The 16,911-nt window shown below is 65.3% G+C and overlaps 2 protein-coding genes across 2 annotated transcripts; both read left to right on the top strand.

Moving 5' to 3' along the window:
* The first annotated feature begins 138 nt into the window (after nt 1-138).
* CHLRE_07g354550v5 (uncharacterized protein) lies at nt 139-8,334 on the top strand. The gene is made up of 15 exons (XM_043064626.1): nt 139-254; nt 339-470; nt 1,091-1,312; nt 1,443-1,541; nt 1,736-1,915; nt 2,065-3,296; nt 3,497-3,860; nt 4,002-4,103; nt 4,223-4,321; nt 4,723-5,015; nt 5,129-5,165; nt 5,309-5,533; nt 5,734-6,933; nt 7,041-7,520; nt 7,753-8,334. Exons 1-15 carry the CDS (start codon nt 183-185, stop codon nt 7,981-7,983), a joined length of 4,968 nt encoding a protein of 1,655 aa, XP_042923194.1. The 5' UTR covers nt 139-182; the 3' UTR covers nt 7,984-8,334.
* Nucleotides 8,335-9,518: 1,184 nt separating this feature from the next.
* On the top strand, nt 9,519-16,907 carry CHLRE_07g354500v5 (uncharacterized protein). The gene is made up of 9 exons (XM_001702019.2): nt 9,519-9,655; nt 9,716-9,778; nt 10,031-10,130; nt 10,213-11,737; nt 11,883-12,637; nt 12,833-13,006; nt 13,243-13,321; nt 14,005-14,569; nt 14,720-16,907. The coding sequence occupies exons 1-9, from the start codon at nt 9,594-9,596 to the stop codon at nt 15,141-15,143; spliced, it is 3,747 nt and encodes a 1,248-aa protein (XP_001702071.2). The 5' UTR covers nt 9,519-9,593; the 3' UTR covers nt 15,144-16,907.
* The last annotated feature ends 4 nt before the right edge of the window (nt 16,908-16,911 follow it).

Raw genomic sequence — 16,911 nt, 5'->3', positions numbered from 1 at the left:
CGGCATCGGCACCGGCACCGGCACCTCCGGCACCCGCAACCCGACCAGCACCGGCACCGGCACCAGCACCGGCACCGGCACCGGCACCGGCACCGGCACCGGCACCGGCACCGGCACCGGCACGACCTTGGGGCTGGGGAACTCGGCCCCGGCGCACGTGCGCGAGTGCACACGGTGATGTGATGGACAACCTGAGGCGAGAGCGGCTCCTGCTGGGCTTGCAACCTGTGTCAGCAGGCGGAGGCAGTAGTGAGGTGCGCCTAGCATGCGGTATGGCACAATCAGCTAGCAGAATCTTCCGCATTTGTGAGAGTGGTTGGAAATTGCAAACGTTGCAGGAGGATGAGGAGGAGCTGGTGTTTCGGCTGCAGCCGCCGTTCCGGGAGCGCACCGACTGTGCCGCTGCCAAGGAGCGGAGCAGGGAGGTGGCAAAGCACCTGGTCGCGGAATTTCCGGGCAACAAGGCCGAGGTGCGTGTGCGGCCCGGAACATATTACAAGTGCGTTTCCTTTCTCTCCACCACACACGTTCACCACACACACACACACACACACACACACCCAGGGTGCGGAGCATGGACGCATACAGGTGCATCGCGGGGTCAGGCCGAATGGTCGCCCGTGGGGTTACAGGCTTATCGCGGGTAAGTATGACTACCTGGGTGACGGCAACCACGCGACGCTCGGTAAATTGGTAGGTATCCGTAAGTAACTCCGGCGTCGTCTGGGCGGGCTTTCGTTTCGTTTTTTAACACACACACACACACACACACACACACATACACACACACACACACACACACACACACACACACACACACACACACACACACACACACACACACACACACACACACACACACACACACGCGCGCGCGGTAAATTGGTAGGTATCCGTAAGTAACTCCGGCGTCGTCTGGGCGGGCTTTCGTTTCGTTTTTTAACACACGCGCGCGCGCGCGCGCGTCTTTATCCCTTGTGCGTACCTGGTCGATACGTGCGCAGGAATTTCGCCCCTGCAGATGTGTCAGCCCCCGGCGCCTCTAGATCTGAGGCACGTTAGCTGCGGCCCTCTTACCCGACCATTGCAGATTGAGATGCGGGTGACACGGAGCTGGGAGGAGCGCAGCGCCTTCCCCTTCGCGGGTCTGTGGGCGCGCGCCAAGGCGGCCGGAGGTTCCAGCAGTGGAGGCGGAGGCAGATGCGGAGGCGGCGGAGGCGGTGGCGGCGCGGGCAAGGGCGAGCAGCTGCTGTGTGCGGCGCTGCTGCGCCTGCACCTGGACGCGAGGGACAGCAAGAAGAGCCTTGTGCAGGTGAGCAGGCGGAGGGAGGTGCTGCGGACCGAGGGTTTGGACAGAGGGTTTAGCACGTACGAGGCGTAGGATCATACACAGCGTCGTGACGTTGTGTTTGTGGTGTGTGCGGCTTTCTTGTACTTGGCAGGTGCTCTACATGTCCACCATCCCAAGGCGGCAGCGGCAGGGCCTGGGACGCCTCCTCACCCGGTGCCTGCAGCAGGCGGCGCACGAGGCGGGGCAGCAGGTGGGCACACATAGCGGTGCCAGGGGTGGGGCAGGCAGCAGTGCGTTGCTTGGACAGCAGGCCTTCGTGCGTGCAGGCAGTTGGGGCGGGTGCGTGTGTGGGCAGCAACTAACAGGTCCTTCGTGTATCTTCCCAAGTACTGAAAGCGACATCCAACCTGTGCCCCTATTGTCTTTGTTCGTGTGCGGCCCCAGCACATGACGGTGGTGCTGGCCGGTCCGGACGTGCGGCCCTTCTGGACAAAGCTGGGGTTCGCGGCGCCGGCCCGTAGCTCACCCGAGGAGCTCGTGTGCAGCCAGAGCGCCGCGAGTGCGGCGGGGCAGACCAAGGAGGTTTGGCTCGCGCACCTGTCGGCGCTGCAACCTGCAGAGCTGGTGAGGCTGCTTGGCGTTCAGGAGCAGCTGCAACGTCCACACGGTTGTAGCCCTGTTGTATAATGGCACAATGCCTGCGGTGTGTACAGTGGTGCTTGTTAGGGCTGAGGTTCTCCCGCACTTTGGTTGCGCCGTTGCTTGTACCACAGGTGGCGGAGGCGGTGCAACGTGCTCAGGGCGCCAGGCAACGTGCGCTGGGGCTGTCGGCGACTGAGCCCGCATCCCAGTTGCAGGAGGCGCCGCAGCCGCAGCCGCAGCACCGAGCGGATGCGGCACAGCAGCTGCCTGCTGCTACCAGCGCTGCAGCGGAGGGCAGCAATGATGCTGCTGTACCATCACCCGAGCTTGCACCTCTTGGTGCTGCGCCAAGCGAGCCACCGCTGATGTCCCTGGCGGCGGCATTGGGTACGGTCGTGAAGCAAGAACCACAGACACCGCAGCAGCAGCCAACGCAGAAGCAGGTGCAAGGGGAACCAGCAGCAGAGCAGCCAACACACCAGCGGCCACAGACACAAGCACAGTCTTTGCCACTGCAGCCGGGGCCGCCGCTGTCGGCGACTGGTCGGCTCGGCGCCGGTGGCTGGACGCGGGTCATTGCGACGCCAGCAGTTGCCGCGGCTAGCAGTGCCGCTGCTGCCGGCGGGGCCCTTTCGGGTCAGTCGGCTGTTGCCGCTGCTGCGGCTGCTACTGCTGCTCCAGATGCGGTTCCGGCTGCACTCAGCCAGCGCGGCGCCGGTGGCTGGTCCCGGGTCGCTTCGGCTCCGGCTCCGCCTCAGGCGACGGCGGCAACAGCTGCCGCAGGAAGTGCCGCCGCCAGTGGGGCCACTGCGGGACAGCCGCACGAACAGCTGCAGCATCAGCAGCACCCGGCCGCGGCTGCTGATGTTGTGGCTGCTGCTCCACGTCCAGCATCGTTGCCGGTGGCGGCAGCTGCATATGACGGCACCAGGGCGAGGTGCAGCAGCCCTGAGGGCGGGCGGCGCCCCAGCAGCGGCAGTGCGGCTGTCCCTACTGCTGCCGCCAATGGCTCGGCGGGCATTGCCGCTGCAATGGTTAAAACAGAAACCGCAGCGCTGGGGCCGTATGGGGAAGCGGCAGCGGCAGCGGCGGCCGGTGACGGCGCCACGGCTTCTGCTGCTGGGCCTTCAGGGGACAGGGAAAGTGCTGCGACAACAGCCCGGGCTGCGGCTGCGGCGCGTGGTGACGGAGCTGGGCGGCAAGGCAGTGTGGACCGGGAGGCGGCAGGCGGCAGTGCTACGGCGCTGTTGCTGGGAGGCCCTCATGCTGCTGCTGCGGCGGTGGCGGCTGGCGGCGGCTCTAGCAACAGGCCGGACCACAGCATGGCGCCAACGTCTGCTTCGCCGGCCCAATCGCATGACAGGTGGGCCTTCGTGGCCGGGCCATTAGCGCACAATGCGCTTATGCGTGCAATCGGCGGAAATCAACAGTTAGCATTCGCGGCTCTGCGCACGCTTGTGTGTTTCTTCTGCTTGTCGACACACCTGCTGCCGTGCATGGCCTGTGCACCGGTACCTGTCAAGTGTCTGACGCAGCGTTGTTGCGCGCTATCTTTCCATGCAGGGTGGAGGAACCTGCTGGCAGTAGGGGGGGAAGCGGAGAGGGCAGCGGGGAGGGCAGCGGAGAGGGCAGCGGGGAGGGCAGCGGGGAGGGCAGCGGGGAGGACAGCGTGCAGGCGGATGCCGAGCGGGACGCTGAGGGGCAGCAGCAAGAGGAAGAGGGAGAGGAAGAGGACAAAGAGCAGGAGCAGGAGGAGGAGCGGGAGGAGGAGCGGGGGGAGGAGCGGGAGGAGGAGCAGGAGCAGGAGCAAGGCCCGGGCGAGGAGGTGGAAACGCGCGGCCAGGGCGCCGGGCCGTCCAGTGCGGGGCGGACCAGCGGCACCGCGCGGCAGAAACGAGAAGCGGCCCGGGCTGCGGCTAAGCGCTCGGTGAGTTGCTGCGAACGCGCGAGATGGCGGGTGCGTATGTTTATCTTGATTGGCAGGTGCAGGTGTGTCTACCTGACGGGATGCAACGCTCAGACGATGTCACCCTTCATACATTCCTGCTCTTGCATGTCGGATGTGCAGGGCCGGTCGCGGAAACAGGCGCGTGTTGAAGAGCAGGGCCAGGGCGAGGGAAGTCAGCCCGCAGTGGAGACGGAGGCGACAGCGGTGACAAACAGCCAGCAGGTAGGTACAGTCCGGGACGAAACGGAGTGGCCATTATTACTTATGCAGCGCCGGCGGTCCTACCTTGCAGACTGATAATGACTTTAATTGACATTATTGCGAATGCTGCAATCATGCAGGGGCAGTCACCCGCAGCCCCTCAGCCCAAGAGGGCCCGGCGCAGCCAGCCTAAGAAGGAGGTGGCACTCAAGGGCGCCAAGCCTACGACTCCAAACCAAGTAAGGCAGCAGCGCGGCAACTGGGTCACCGGTCGGTTAGGCAGCTAGGCACCGTTTCGGTTCAAGCAGCAAAAGTTCATTTGGACTGACCGACCGGAGACTGCGGTTGGTTGGTATGCCGCTGGTGACCGCGCCGTTGGGTCACCGCCGGTCATACATGCATGGAGTCTGTTATGCGTTGGTGACCGCGATCTATCAGGCCGCCGTCCCCAATCCAGGTTAAAAGATTGGCCACCAGTCCGTGGCCGCGTGAAAACCGTCATGGAACCGGTCATAAACCGACGGTTTAAGCATGATAAAGCGACTGCATTTACGGCACCAACCTTCACTAGGAGCACATGCGCCCTGTTTAACCGCACCGCGCCTTGCTGGCTGCTGCTGCATACCTCGCTTACGCGCAGCGTGCGTGGGCCCTCATCTTCACACACGTTGCCGGCACGCTGGGTCCCCGTAATGGCCTGTACGGACCTGGCATGTTGGTGGAGGAGATTGTGCGTGGCGGCCTGGCCTGTCGCGACATGTTCATTGCGTCTCGGGCGGGGCTGGACGCGCTGGCGGAGGGGGTGGAGGCCAAGCAGCATGCGTGCCTGGGCACGTACCCAATGCCGTCGCTGGATTCCTGGGAGACAGCGGAGATGGCCATGGTTGGGCTGGCGCGGGACGCTGACGCGTACCTCAACATGGACTGGCAACTGTAGGTCGCTCACACGCAAGGATCACACAGTTGCTTGGTTGTTGCCCGTCGTTTCCCGCGCACATGACCGCAATCACCCACTCCGCAACCAACGTTTGAACTTCCGGTTGCAGCTGGGACCGAGTGCTCGGCAAGCCGCTGAACTGCCACGTAAGGTCTTGAGTGCTGAGGATGCCTGCCCTATTACCGTACTGCCCTGCTCTGTACACCAAAAGCCGACCGCCTGTGTGGCCTCCCCGCCACTCTTCCCAATAGGCCAGGCTTTATACTCCCAATTTTTTGCACTGCCGCAGCTCTGGGAGCTACGGAGAGCCATCCGCTTCCTCAACCTCGACTGGAAAGCGGGATGCTTCTTCGTGCCGGACATGTGCGAGGACAAGTCCGAGCTGGCAGCGGCGCTGCACAAGCACTTCCGTCTGCCCGAGGGCGGCGTCTGCCCCGTGCAGGCGCGGCTGTGGGTGGCACTGAGGCAGGAGCGGGGTGCCAGCCCTTTGAGGTGGCCAGGCGGCTCAGGCGAGGTGAGTTGTGTTTGTTGACGGGCGACAAAGAAGGCGTGAGCCAGGAGCTAGCGAGGGAGTTATTTGCATGCATGAGTAGTATTGGAGTGCGGAGAAGCTAGTACTAGCCCATCACCCTACCTCTCGCGCGCATGCGAACTTACCCTATGCAAGATGGAGTTCCCTACCTGCCGTGTCCATGCCATGTCCGTGTTGCGCAGCTGTTCGGCGCTCTAGAGGCCCTGGCGAACCGGGCCAAGGACCCGCGCGCTGAGCGGGCCTGGCGCCAGGAGGACGTCCGGAGCTGCCGCCGGCTGGTGGTCGCGGAGTTTGGGTGCGCGGCCGCTGTCATGGACGCGCACCGAGTGCTGCTTGCTCGTGAGGAGGAGGTGCGGCAGCAGAAAGCGGAGGTGCATCGCGCGGCGCTGCAGAAACTGAGGCAGGAGGCATTGCGGCGGCTGGATGCCCCGCAGCCGTGGGCAGAGGGGGTGGAGCCAGCAGTTGGCAGGGACGCGCTTTTGGGGCAGCTGCAGAAGTACCGAAGCAGCCTGCAGTCACAGCTCAAACAGCTGAAGAAGGCACGCAAAGCTGCCGGGCATGAGTTACATCAGTTGCAGCCGCAGCGTGAGCGGCTCCCAGCAGCCCATGGCCCGGCCGTGCAGCCCCTACCGGCGCCTCCCACGCAGCAGCAGGAGCAGCCTCCTCAGCCGCAGGCCCAACAACCCGCGGACCAGCCGCCGCCACCGCAGCAGCGACAGCAGCAGCCGCAGCACCAGCACCAGCAGCAGCAGCAGGTGCGCCTGCAGCTGGAAGAGCAGCAACGTCGGGAGGCAGGGGAGGCAGAGGATGCGCGCTGGAAGAGCGAGGAGGCGCGCCGCAAGACAGAGGACACGAAGCGGCAGCTGGAGGACAAGCAGCGCAGCAAGGAGGACGCCCGCCGGCAGAGTGAGGACAACAGGCGCCGCAACGAGGACCGCCGCAGGCAGCAGGAGGATGAGCGGCGGCGGCAGGAGGACGACCGGCGCGCGCAGGCTTTGGCGCGGCGTGACCGGGAGGCGCAGGCGCAGGCGCAGGCGCAGGCGCAGGCGCAGGCGCAGGCGCAGGCGCAGGCGCAGGCGCAGGCGCAGGCGCAGGCGCAGGCGCAGGCGCAGGCGCAGGCGCAGGCGCAGGCGCAGGCGCAGGCGCAGGCGCAGGCACAGGCGCAGGCGCAGACGCAGGCGCAGGCGCAGACGCAGGCGCAGGCGCAGGCGCAGACGCAGACGCAGACGCAGACACAAACGCTGCCGCAGCCGCAGCCGCAGCCGCAGCGGAATCTGCTACCCTTGCCTGATCCCAGGGTGGGGATGCCATTGCCAGCGACGTCAGCACTGCAGCACGGGCGGCTTGGTCCGCGACCCGTGCTGCCGCCGCCGCCGCTGCACGTAAGTCATAGGCCCCTTTTCGTGCGCATTCCGCTGCAACCCTTGTGGTCCTGTCACGTTGCACGCCTTTCACATAATGCCGGTATGCTTTATCCCCTACCGAACAGTTACTGGAGGGCGCGCCGCACCATCAGCAACTGTACAGCTTTGCGCCAGGCCATCAGGAGCTGGCCTGGCAGCTACACGGACACCACAGCCAACGCCATCAGCCCTGGCAGCCTTGTCAGCCGCTCCATTGGAACTCATATCACTACCAGCAGCAGCGCTCGCAATGGCAAGCGCAGGAGCGAGCGCAGCAGCAAGCGCAGCAGCAAGCGCAGCAGCAAGCGCAGCAGCAAGCGCAGCAGCGAGCGCAGCAGCAAGCGCAGCAGCAAGCGCAACGGCAAGTGCAGCAGCAGGCGTTACAGCAAGCGCGACAACGGAAGGAGGCGGAGCTGCAGCAGCGTCTGGCAGTGCTGGATAGTAGTCAGGCCGACATCGAGCAGAAGATTCGCGAGATAGGCTGGCATAGGGAGGTCATGAACGTGCTGCACACAGAGGCACAGAGCGCGGAGCTGGCGCGCCTGACGGAATTGGCGGCAGCAGAGGTGCGGCGCATACCTGGGGATGCTCAAAGGGGGTCTGCCGGTGAAAGGTAGGGTGCCGCCTTGAAGTCACAGCCTTACGGGGCTCCGTAACCCCATGCACATACGCATGGAGAACGGGTGTTTTTACAGTGGCATCACAGTGGGGGCTCGTTCGCCAACACCTGGGTGGGCTACGGTTCTGATGCATAGACGCGTGTGCTGTGTGTGTTCCACATGGACTCACTGCACGCAGGACGCGCCGGCAGCATTGCGCGCAGCGGTGCAGGGCTATGAGGAGCGGCGACTGGACTTCCTGGCCTACAAGATGGAGCGACACGACGGCGGCGGCAAGCAGCGACTTCTCGAACGCTTGCACTGTGCCTGCGGCGGCTGGCCACATCCTTCATGCTGGCTGGTGCTGTGCTCCACCTGCTGCAAGGCGCTGCCCAAGCAGGCGGGCTGCTGCCCCGCCGGGGCGCACTAGTTGCTTGCCGGGAAGGGGCGGAGGGGCTGTTGGCATGCATGAGTGGACACGCTCGTGATGGCGGCGTGTGGTGGGCGCGGGTTGCGGGTCGCATGGGAGTCCTCGCAGCAGGGGAAGAGGTGGGCCATGGACCTATAGTCGTTTCTGGCTGGTTGGACTTGATGAGGGAAGGAGACATGGAGTGCGGTTGCAGGGAATTGTGTGCGGGAGGCAGGGAGGGAAGCACCATACTGCGGATGGAGGGTCCCCGACCGGCCGACCCCGGCAATGGAGTGTGATAGAAGAGGAGGTGCCCAGCCTCGGCGCCGGCCTGGAGCTCAAGACCTTGGGTGCTCATCAGGCATAGCTGGTTCCCCGCAGTCCCGCTGGCAGCCGCGCAAAGGTGTGGCCCCGCCACCTGGCGTCACCTGCTGTGCTGGGAGCGCGTGATGTGCGCTGTACCGTATGCAGTACCCGTGCATCACACCGTCCCAACTAGTCTATCTCACTTCGCTCAGCCTGCTCCGATTCGCCTATCCTGCTTCCTCCTCTCAAGCACGCTTGCCATGTTCCATCACGAGCACGCTATCGTATCACGTATGCCTGCTCATGACTTCATGCTACTGCCGTGACTGTTGATGCTTCCGTACGCACATCTAGTAGGGCCCCTCGTGTACGCCCGAGCATGAATGCTCGGCTGCGTAACCTGCGTTCACATCGAGTGTTTCCCATGCGAGGGAAACCACATCTCTTGTCCCAGGTCTTGGTCCAACGCGGGTAGGTCCGTGGCCGACCGGCGTTGCACGGGTGGTGTGGCCGCGTGTGCGCGGTGTCGTAGCAGAGTCCGTCCACTGCATGGCATGGCTAGGCAATTGTATGTGTCCCTACAGCATTCGTGAATGTTTTGGCATGGCAATCCTTATGACCTGAGACCCTATTTGTCCCGGGGGTGTCTTCCACCCAGTCAGTGGCGGCCCATCCAATACTTGTCCAATCCACTCTCCTCCAGTCCAACCCGGCCTAATGCGATGTTGCATCCAAAACATTTTCGCTGTCACTGTTAGCCGATTCTGTGACATGGAACCCCGGCGAATCCAGCCCCCGTGTCATCCCTCTGCATGAGGGACTACGCCAGCCCGCCCCTTACCCCGTGCCCTTACCCTGTCCCACCGGCATCCCTCTGCTTGGCCATGGCAAACGCCGCCTCTGCAGTGTTTGTTTGGGGTGCTGGGTTGTAGGCTACACCAGCTTTCCCCCGGGGATCCGTAGGCGCATGCGCCATTTTGCGCTTGAGCCTACTCCCAAGCCCTGGCGACTGCGGTCGCGACTTCACCGCGGCTGGACTGCCTTGACCGCCACGCCTACCTTCGCGTGCTCAACATGCAATGATATAATGTCGTAGGAATTGCACTTGAAACCCGCGTGCTTTGCGTCACGCGTACATTTGTTTCAGTCGCACATGGAACTTTCCCTGACCAGGGCCGCGAGTCGAACGCAAGAGGGAGCAGGGTGCACTTAAATCACATAAGCTTATTCTTCAAGAACAAGGAGTTCACATATCTTGGCCCGTAGGGGCAACGCGTCAATCGGGTGATTCTATAGAATGACTTGAAGTCTCTGCCTCTGGCGCCATGACTGGAGAGGGCAAAGGAGGAGGCAATCAAGGCCAGCCAGCTCCCTTCCTGCGCAAGACGTGAGTAGGCGCCGGAGACCTTCCAGGGTGAATTCCGAACTAACTCGTCTGGGCCTGCAGATATGAGCTGGTGGACGATGCCACGACCAACCATGTCATCAGTTGGGGGCCTAGCGGCAAAAGGTACGCCCAGGACTTGCTTGCTTGAGGGCTTCCAGCCGGGCGAGTTGGGAAGGTTCTGTGTCGCGAACGTCCGCCACCCTGGCTGGAGACAGCCATCAGTGCTTGGGATACCTGCAAGGTCACACATTCAACGGGGTGCGACCCTTTTAGGGCGGCTTCTTTCGCTTGCGGCGACAAGCGTACCTTCGTCGTCTGGAAGCCGCTGCGTCGACCTTGACAACGCCGCTTGTGCATGCAAATTCTTCTGTGCAGCTTCATCGTCTGGAAGCCTAGCGAGTTTGCAGCGAACCTGCTGCCTCTGTATTTCAAGCACAACAACTTCTCCTCCTTTGTGCGCCAGCTGAATACCTACGTGAGTGCGCGCGCGATAGTATCTGCGCCAAGCTTCGTGCACAGCGCTGCCAGGAGACTAATGAAACCGCTCTGACTTGCAGGGCTTCCGCAAAGTGGACCCCGACCGATGGGAGTTTGCAAACGAGTACTTCCAGCAGCACAATCGGGATCTGCTGCTCACCATCCACCGCCGTAAACCTGCCTCTACCGTAACAGCCCCGGGCGGCCCCGGCGGGGTGGGGCCGGGGGCACCGGGCGGCAGCGGGAGCTCAACCGGACCTGGTACGGGGAGTGGGTCTGGCAGCGCTCAGCAGAAGTCGGCGCCGGGGCCTCCCGTGTCGCCGCTACAGCAATTTACGTCGCAGGTCTCTTCAGAGGCGGGGCAGCCGGGGCCACCCGGGCCCCCTGCCCCGGCCGGTGCGCCATCGGCAGTTCTGCCGATTCCTCTCCCGCCCGGCGTGCCTCCTGCTGCTGCCGCCGCTGCAGTCGCTGCGGCAGCTAGCGCGCCTTTCTCCCTGTCGCCGCCCTTCCCGCTGGACCTGGGCATTGCGGCGACCCTGCCGCTCTTCACGGCGCCTCCGCCCACCGCGGGTGCGGGCGCCGCACCCGGGCTTACATTCCCGGCCCTGACCATTCCGCCTGTGGGCGTCATGGTAGGGCCAGGCGGGCCGCTGGCAACCGGCCCAGGGCCTATCCTCAGCACGGGCCCTGGGCCCGGCGTCACTCCGTCTGCCGGGAGCGCCTTCTCCAGGCCACTACTGCCTGCGTCTGGGTCAGGCGCGGGGTCGGGGTCCGTGCCCTCGCTGAAGACGGAGCTGCCGCCGCCGCACGCGCTGGGGCCACTACTGTCACCTCAGGCCGCGGCGGCCGCAGCAGCTGCAGTTGCGGCGGCCGGCGGGCCTTCTCCGCCGCCGGCACAGCTGCAGCAGGTGCTGGCGGCGCTAGCGAGTCAGTCGGGGACGCCCGGGTCTGCAGCAGCGGGGCAGCTTGCTCGGGACGGGTCCATTGAGGTGGGCAGCGGCTGGCCCGCCGGCAGCGGCAGCGGCATGACCGACGGCGCTGCCCACGCCCAGGGGACGGCTGGCAACACGAACGCCGCCACCAGCAACAGTCCAGCGGACGCACCAGGCGGCGCGTCCGCGGCCGCTGCCAACGGCGGTGGCCCGCGCCCCAGCCACAGCCACAGCTCTAACAACGCGCCTTCCGCCTCGTCCTCGGACGCGCAGCAGCACCAGCAGCAGCAGAGCGACCCCATGCTGGCGGAAGACGAGTACGGAGGGCAGGGTGGGGCGGGCAGCGCCGGCAAGGCAGCCAAGCGCAGCCGAGCGGACATGTACACTAGCGCCCGAACGGCGGGTGGCGGCGGCGGTGGCGGTGGCAGCGTCGAGGCGGCGCTGGCAGCGGTGGCCGCCGGCGGCCTGCCCAGTGCAAGCGGCCTGCCTAGCGCCAGTGGCCTGGCGTCGGGCGCGTTGCCAAGTGGCGGAGGCGGCATGGGCCATCTGACGTCGGCGGGGCTGCCCAGTGGCGGCGGCGGGCTGGTGGGACTGAACAGTGGTGGCGGCGGCCCTGGCGCGGTCGGCCTACACTCTGCCGCATTGCAGCTACTGGGGACAAGCCCACCTCCAGGTATGGCCATGTTCCCGCATGCTGCTATATCTGCGAGGTGCTTCTTGTACCTGGCCACGTGATGCCACAATACCTCGGCATGCCCCTGATTTGTTGCTATGCTTATTGCTGAATTTGTGGAAACACTCCCAACGCTCCCGTACAGGCGGCCTGGCCGGCCTCAGTGGCGTCACCGGTGCAGCGGCAGCCACCGCTGCCGCCACGAGCGGCCCCGCCTCGCTCACGTCCTTCGACGCCGCCGGCAATCCACTGCCGGCCGGCATCACGCGGCCGCTGCCACAGCATCACGCCATGCGCGGCACCACCGCGGCGCTGCTGAACGAGATGGCGGGGCAGCTGGGGCGGCTGTCGGCGCTGGCGCGGGAAGTCGAAGGGCTCAAGGAGGAGAACACGGCGCTCAAGCGGTCCATGGAGGCGCTCACGCATGCCTACACAGGCACCGGCACTGGCGGCGGTGGCGGCTCGGGCAGCGCAGGCGCGGCCGGCCCCAGTGCAGGCAGCGGCGGCATGGGCGCGGCGGGGCTGCGGTCGAGCGGCGCAGGCGCCGTGGCGGGCGGCTGCGGCGGCATCGGGCTGGCCTCGGGGCCGCAGGGCGTGAGCCTGGCGGCGCTGGCGGGAGAGTTGGGCATGGGTATGGATGAAGAGGCGGGAACGGGGAACGGGGTGACGGCGATGGATGCGGCGGCGAGCGGCGACGGTGGCGCAGCGGCAGGTGGCGGCGGCGGCGCCAGCGATGGCAGCGGCGGTGTGCCGTCGGACCTGGGCGCCGGTGGCAGCAGCAGCGGCGCCCCGGCCGTGAACAAGGACGGCACCACTGCGACGCCTCTGACGCAAGCGGTGGAGGAGCAGGGCAAGCGGCTGTGGGACCAGAAGCTGCGGCACGACGAGCTGGAGAAGCAGGTGCGCAGGACGATGCGTGTGCATGCGCCTTCCTTTTTGTTGCTTGCCTGCCATGGGTTCGTCGCAGTCACATGGGTTCTGACTTCTGACACACAAAGTTCGACAAAGCCCAAGCTGTTTTCAGGCTGTACATGGCCCACGTTGCTTGCCCACCGCCCTTTCGCGCCTGTTCCCCTCCCCGGTCGCTCTCTGCAGCTGCTGGCCCAGAAGGAGCTTTCGGCGCGGCAGGCCGCCAAGACGGCGGCGCTGGAGTTGGCGCTCGCGGCAAACAGCGCCAAGGCCGTGCACGACGCTGCCTTCCTGGGCCGAGTGCTGGAGGAGCGCGTCAGTGCCGAGAGTGGCAACATGCGCGGGCGGCTGGAGGCGCAGGTGCGAGCCATACCGGGGACCTTGGGTACAGGCAGGCTGCCAGATTGCGGCCTGGTGGTAGCGTTTAGGCTGGCATCGAGGGCCCCTTGGAGGGGTGGGCTTCCTGGCGGGGCTTCACGGCAACGGACGGAGTTGATCCGCTGGCGCCGTGTTGCCACACATCTACTCATGCCTTTGAATCGTCCGCCTGTGTGTGTGTGTGTGTGTGTGTGTGTGTGTGTGTGTGTGTGCCCCAGGAGCGCGCCAACAAGGCAGCGCATGACGTGAACAGCCGCCTGGAGGCGCGTGTGGCGGAGCTGGAGGCGCAGCTGAGGGGTGAGTGCGTGGCGGCGCGTGTACATGTTTGTGTACGTGTTGGGTGGATGCGGAGCAAGGGGAAAGGTGCTAGAGAAATTGTGCGAGTTTGCCGTATGAGCTATGTGCGCAAGACAGCAGCACTTCCCTCCCGGCCCAGACCCACACATGCCCGCCTGCCTCCTGCCCTGCCTGTGCGTGCCTGCCTGCTGCGTCCCCCTCGCCGCCGCCTGCTGCATCGTATGTGTGTCCTGGCTTCGTCCTTGCATCGCGTGCCGTGTCGCATGCGTTGCATCTGCATACGGGACACCCATCCACCGGCGGCAACACACGCGCAGCCATCCTATCGGGTGCTGCGCCGCTGTCGCCGCCTGGCGGTTACATGCCCGCCGGCTTGCTGGCCGGGCGGCGCAGTGCTGCTGCGGCTGCTGCTGCTCCAGCTGCCGCTGGTGGCTCCGCGGGATCCGCCCCGTCCACAATCTTCGGCGATGCATCACTGCTGCAGAGCACTGATGGAGGCACGCCAGCAGAGCAGCCAGGGCAGGGGGCGCGCGCCCACGATACCCCCATGCATGCCATGTCCACGCTCCCATATTCTACGGCGGGCCAGGCACCCGTGCGCCCAGCCTCCGCTGTGCCGCCGCGACGCCCCCTCCCCCTGTGCCCCGCTTCTTCCGCCCCCGCTGCTGCTGCCACCACTGCAGCACTGGGCCAGGACACCGCGCCGGGCAGCAGCAACCGGATGAGCCAGCATGATAACACCAACACCAACAACCAGCAACAACCGCACCTGCAACAACCCACCGGAGCAGAGGCACTCGGCTCCCGGACGTTCGCGGGCACGGCGGCCGCCGGTGACGTGGGCAGTCAACACGGCCAGCAGGGCCAGCCGGCGCTGCTTGACGGCGCCCGCAACGGCAGCGCCAGCGGCGGTGCAGCCGCCGCCGCCGCTTGCTCTCCGCCGCCACCCGGCACGGGCTCTGCGGGTTTTGTGGCCTTCATGCAACGGTTGGGCAGCGGCGCCGCGGGGCTGGGCTCGGGGCAGGCAGGCCAGGCCCTGGGCTTGGGTGCGGCCGGTGGGCCGCTGGGCAGCGGCGCGGCCGGCCTGGGCAGCGGCCTGGGCGGGGGCCTGAGTGGGGGGCTGAGCGGCGGGCTGAGCGGAGCGCTGCCGCTCGAGGCTGACCTGTACGCCAAGACCATTGAGGACCGGCTGTGGGGCACCGTGGAGCAGATCGTCAACAGCGCGCCCGACCCTGCACACGGCGCCAGGTGCGTCTGGTTGGTCGTCCGTTTGCAGGGTTGATGGGCTGGTGTAGTGCACGCACAGAATCCGGGTGCATCCAGACGCGGTTGCTCGCCGGCCGTTGCGATACTGTCATTCCATGGAATAGTGCCCCTGGTAATTGCTTCCTCACACAGGCTCGTGCTGCAAGTGGCCAAGGCGCGGCAGGACGCCTACGCCGCGGCCGCAGTCGTTGGGGCGGCCGCCGCCAGCACTAGCACCGGAGGCCGCTCTACCAGCAGCGGTGGCAACGGTGGCGCAGTCAGCGGCGCCGGCAACGGCACCAGCGCGGGCTGCGGTACTGGCGACAGCAACACCTCCGGTCCCAGCGGCAGCAACACGCCGGGTGGCGCCGTGGCAGCGGCCGGCCAGCGCGGCGCCGCCTCCCTGGCTGCCGCCGCCAACGGTGTGGCGGGCAGCCGCGGTGCCGCCAAGGAGGATGGCCAGTCCACGGAGGGCAGTGGCTCGTGCCCGCCGCCATCTGTGCCGGTGGCCGGCACTGCGGCGGCCGCGACCGCTGCTGCGGCTGCAGGCGGCGACATGATGGACACGGGCGCTTGAACGGACCAGTGAGCGTGTGCCAATGACTTTGACGACAACAGCAGCAGCGGGAGCTAGGCCCTGGAGTACAACACCAGGTTTGTGCGGGGTCAGCGAGAGAGCGCAAGAGAGATGGAGTGCACATTCCAAAAGTGCGAGGACGCAACCAGAGGCTGCGTTTCTGGTACGGTGAATGCCATATTAAGGCCCAAGGCTTGGGGCGCGAATTTCCGCGAGCCTGGTGAGGCGGCGCGTCCGCGACAGCCGGCTGAGGTGAACTAGTGGCTGGATTTGCATCATGTTTGAGCCGGGGCTGAGCGGAATGAGCGCAAGCACTTGGCCTGGAGTGGAAGATGAGCACGGGCGGCCTGGTCGGCGCCGGGCGCATGGAGAAATTTTGCTTCCTGATTACGCCGAGAAGCCGGCACCGGCTTTCGGGGGCGATTGTGAGATATTGGCAGCAGGCGCGGTGGGAAGGCGAGCAGGGGCTACCTGAAAGAATTGGTGAGGTGAGAAGTTGAGGATCAAGGGCACACGCTATGCCAGGGGTGGCAGGTCGGCACGGATTGCAACACATGAGGTGATGAGGGTGGAGGGGCAGGCGCGGATCGCCGCCTTAGCAGCGTTGCCGGGAAACTAGCAGTGACGCATCCCTACCTTACCGTAATTTCGGTGTCAGCTTCTTGCCAGGCTACATGCCGGGCACATTATTGGGCCCAAGCAGGCAGCACTGAATGGCTCGGTAGGAACGAGCATTCCGGTGGAGTCGAGGTATTTGTGCGTGTGTGTGTGGGTCCGATGCTCCGAAGGGGCCGCTGTGGTGTTTCGTCTTGGATGTCACCGGCTGACTACTTGTGGTGCGCGTGCCGCGATCTTGGTGGTGCCTGTGCGCGGATCTTGTCCCTGCAGCAAGACTGCATGCAGGGACTGTTGGGTGCTGTGAAGGTATGATGTGTCGCGTTTTGGTGTTTGCCCTCACCTTTGATACGATATTCAAGTGCGCGCCTGCGTGTAGGGGATGTGTCGTGCAGGCATCGCCGCGCCGCCGTGTGCCACTGGGCCAGTACCCCTGGGCATGTCGGTGTGTGCAATGGGTGCTGCCGTCATTGGCATGCAGTGTTGGGAGTGCCAGAGAAGCAACGTCGTGTGCATCATCGGGACGTGGGACGTGTCGTGCGCGTCGTGCCATGTGTGGTCTGGTGCGCTTAGCCCAGGTGATGCGACGTCAGTGCGTTGTCAAGACGTCAAAATGTTGTTGCAAGATGCTCCGAGTGAACTTAATGGTCTGGCAGCGCGTAGGCTGTGGCGGGGGGCATGGGTCTGGCATTCCCATCCCCACGACTCGCGATTTTATGATTTTATTTGCCTTCGCCATCAAAGGTTGACACGATGTGGATGAAGCCGAAGGTTGCTACGCACGTGGCTGCGTGCTTGCAGCCAGGGGTGGCCGGCCATGGGTTGAATGCTTCAGGTGCGGAGTGCGCTGCTTGACGCTTTCGGTGCCTGGTGCTGCTCTTAGCTGCTGAGGGCGTTGATGAGGGCCGCGGCGGACGCATGGAACTGTGCTCCCAGCGCTTGCGGCTCGTCCGTAACCGTTGGGCATATGTCGGGTTGATGGCATCACACTAACATATAGCGGTATTTGATTCCGAGAGAGCGTGGTGAGTGGGTCGGGTGCGAGGGAATTAACGAATGCGTGCTGGCTTGGGGCGAAGCGACGTGGTGTGGAGTTGCTTCAGGCAGGGGGGTGTAGAGCCAGGGAGCCAGCTGTAAAAGTAGCGTAAAATGC

This window comes from Chlamydomonas reinhardtii, chromosome 7 (assembly GCF_000002595.2).
Source record: "Chlamydomonas reinhardtii strain CC-503 cw92 mt+ chromosome 7, whole genome shotgun sequence".
Taxonomy (NCBI): Eukaryota; Viridiplantae; Chlorophyta; class Chlorophyceae; order Chlamydomonadales; family Chlamydomonadaceae; genus Chlamydomonas; species Chlamydomonas reinhardtii.
The sequence above is the reverse complement of the archived record's forward strand: the minus strand, read 5'-3'. Positions and strand labels throughout refer to the sequence as shown.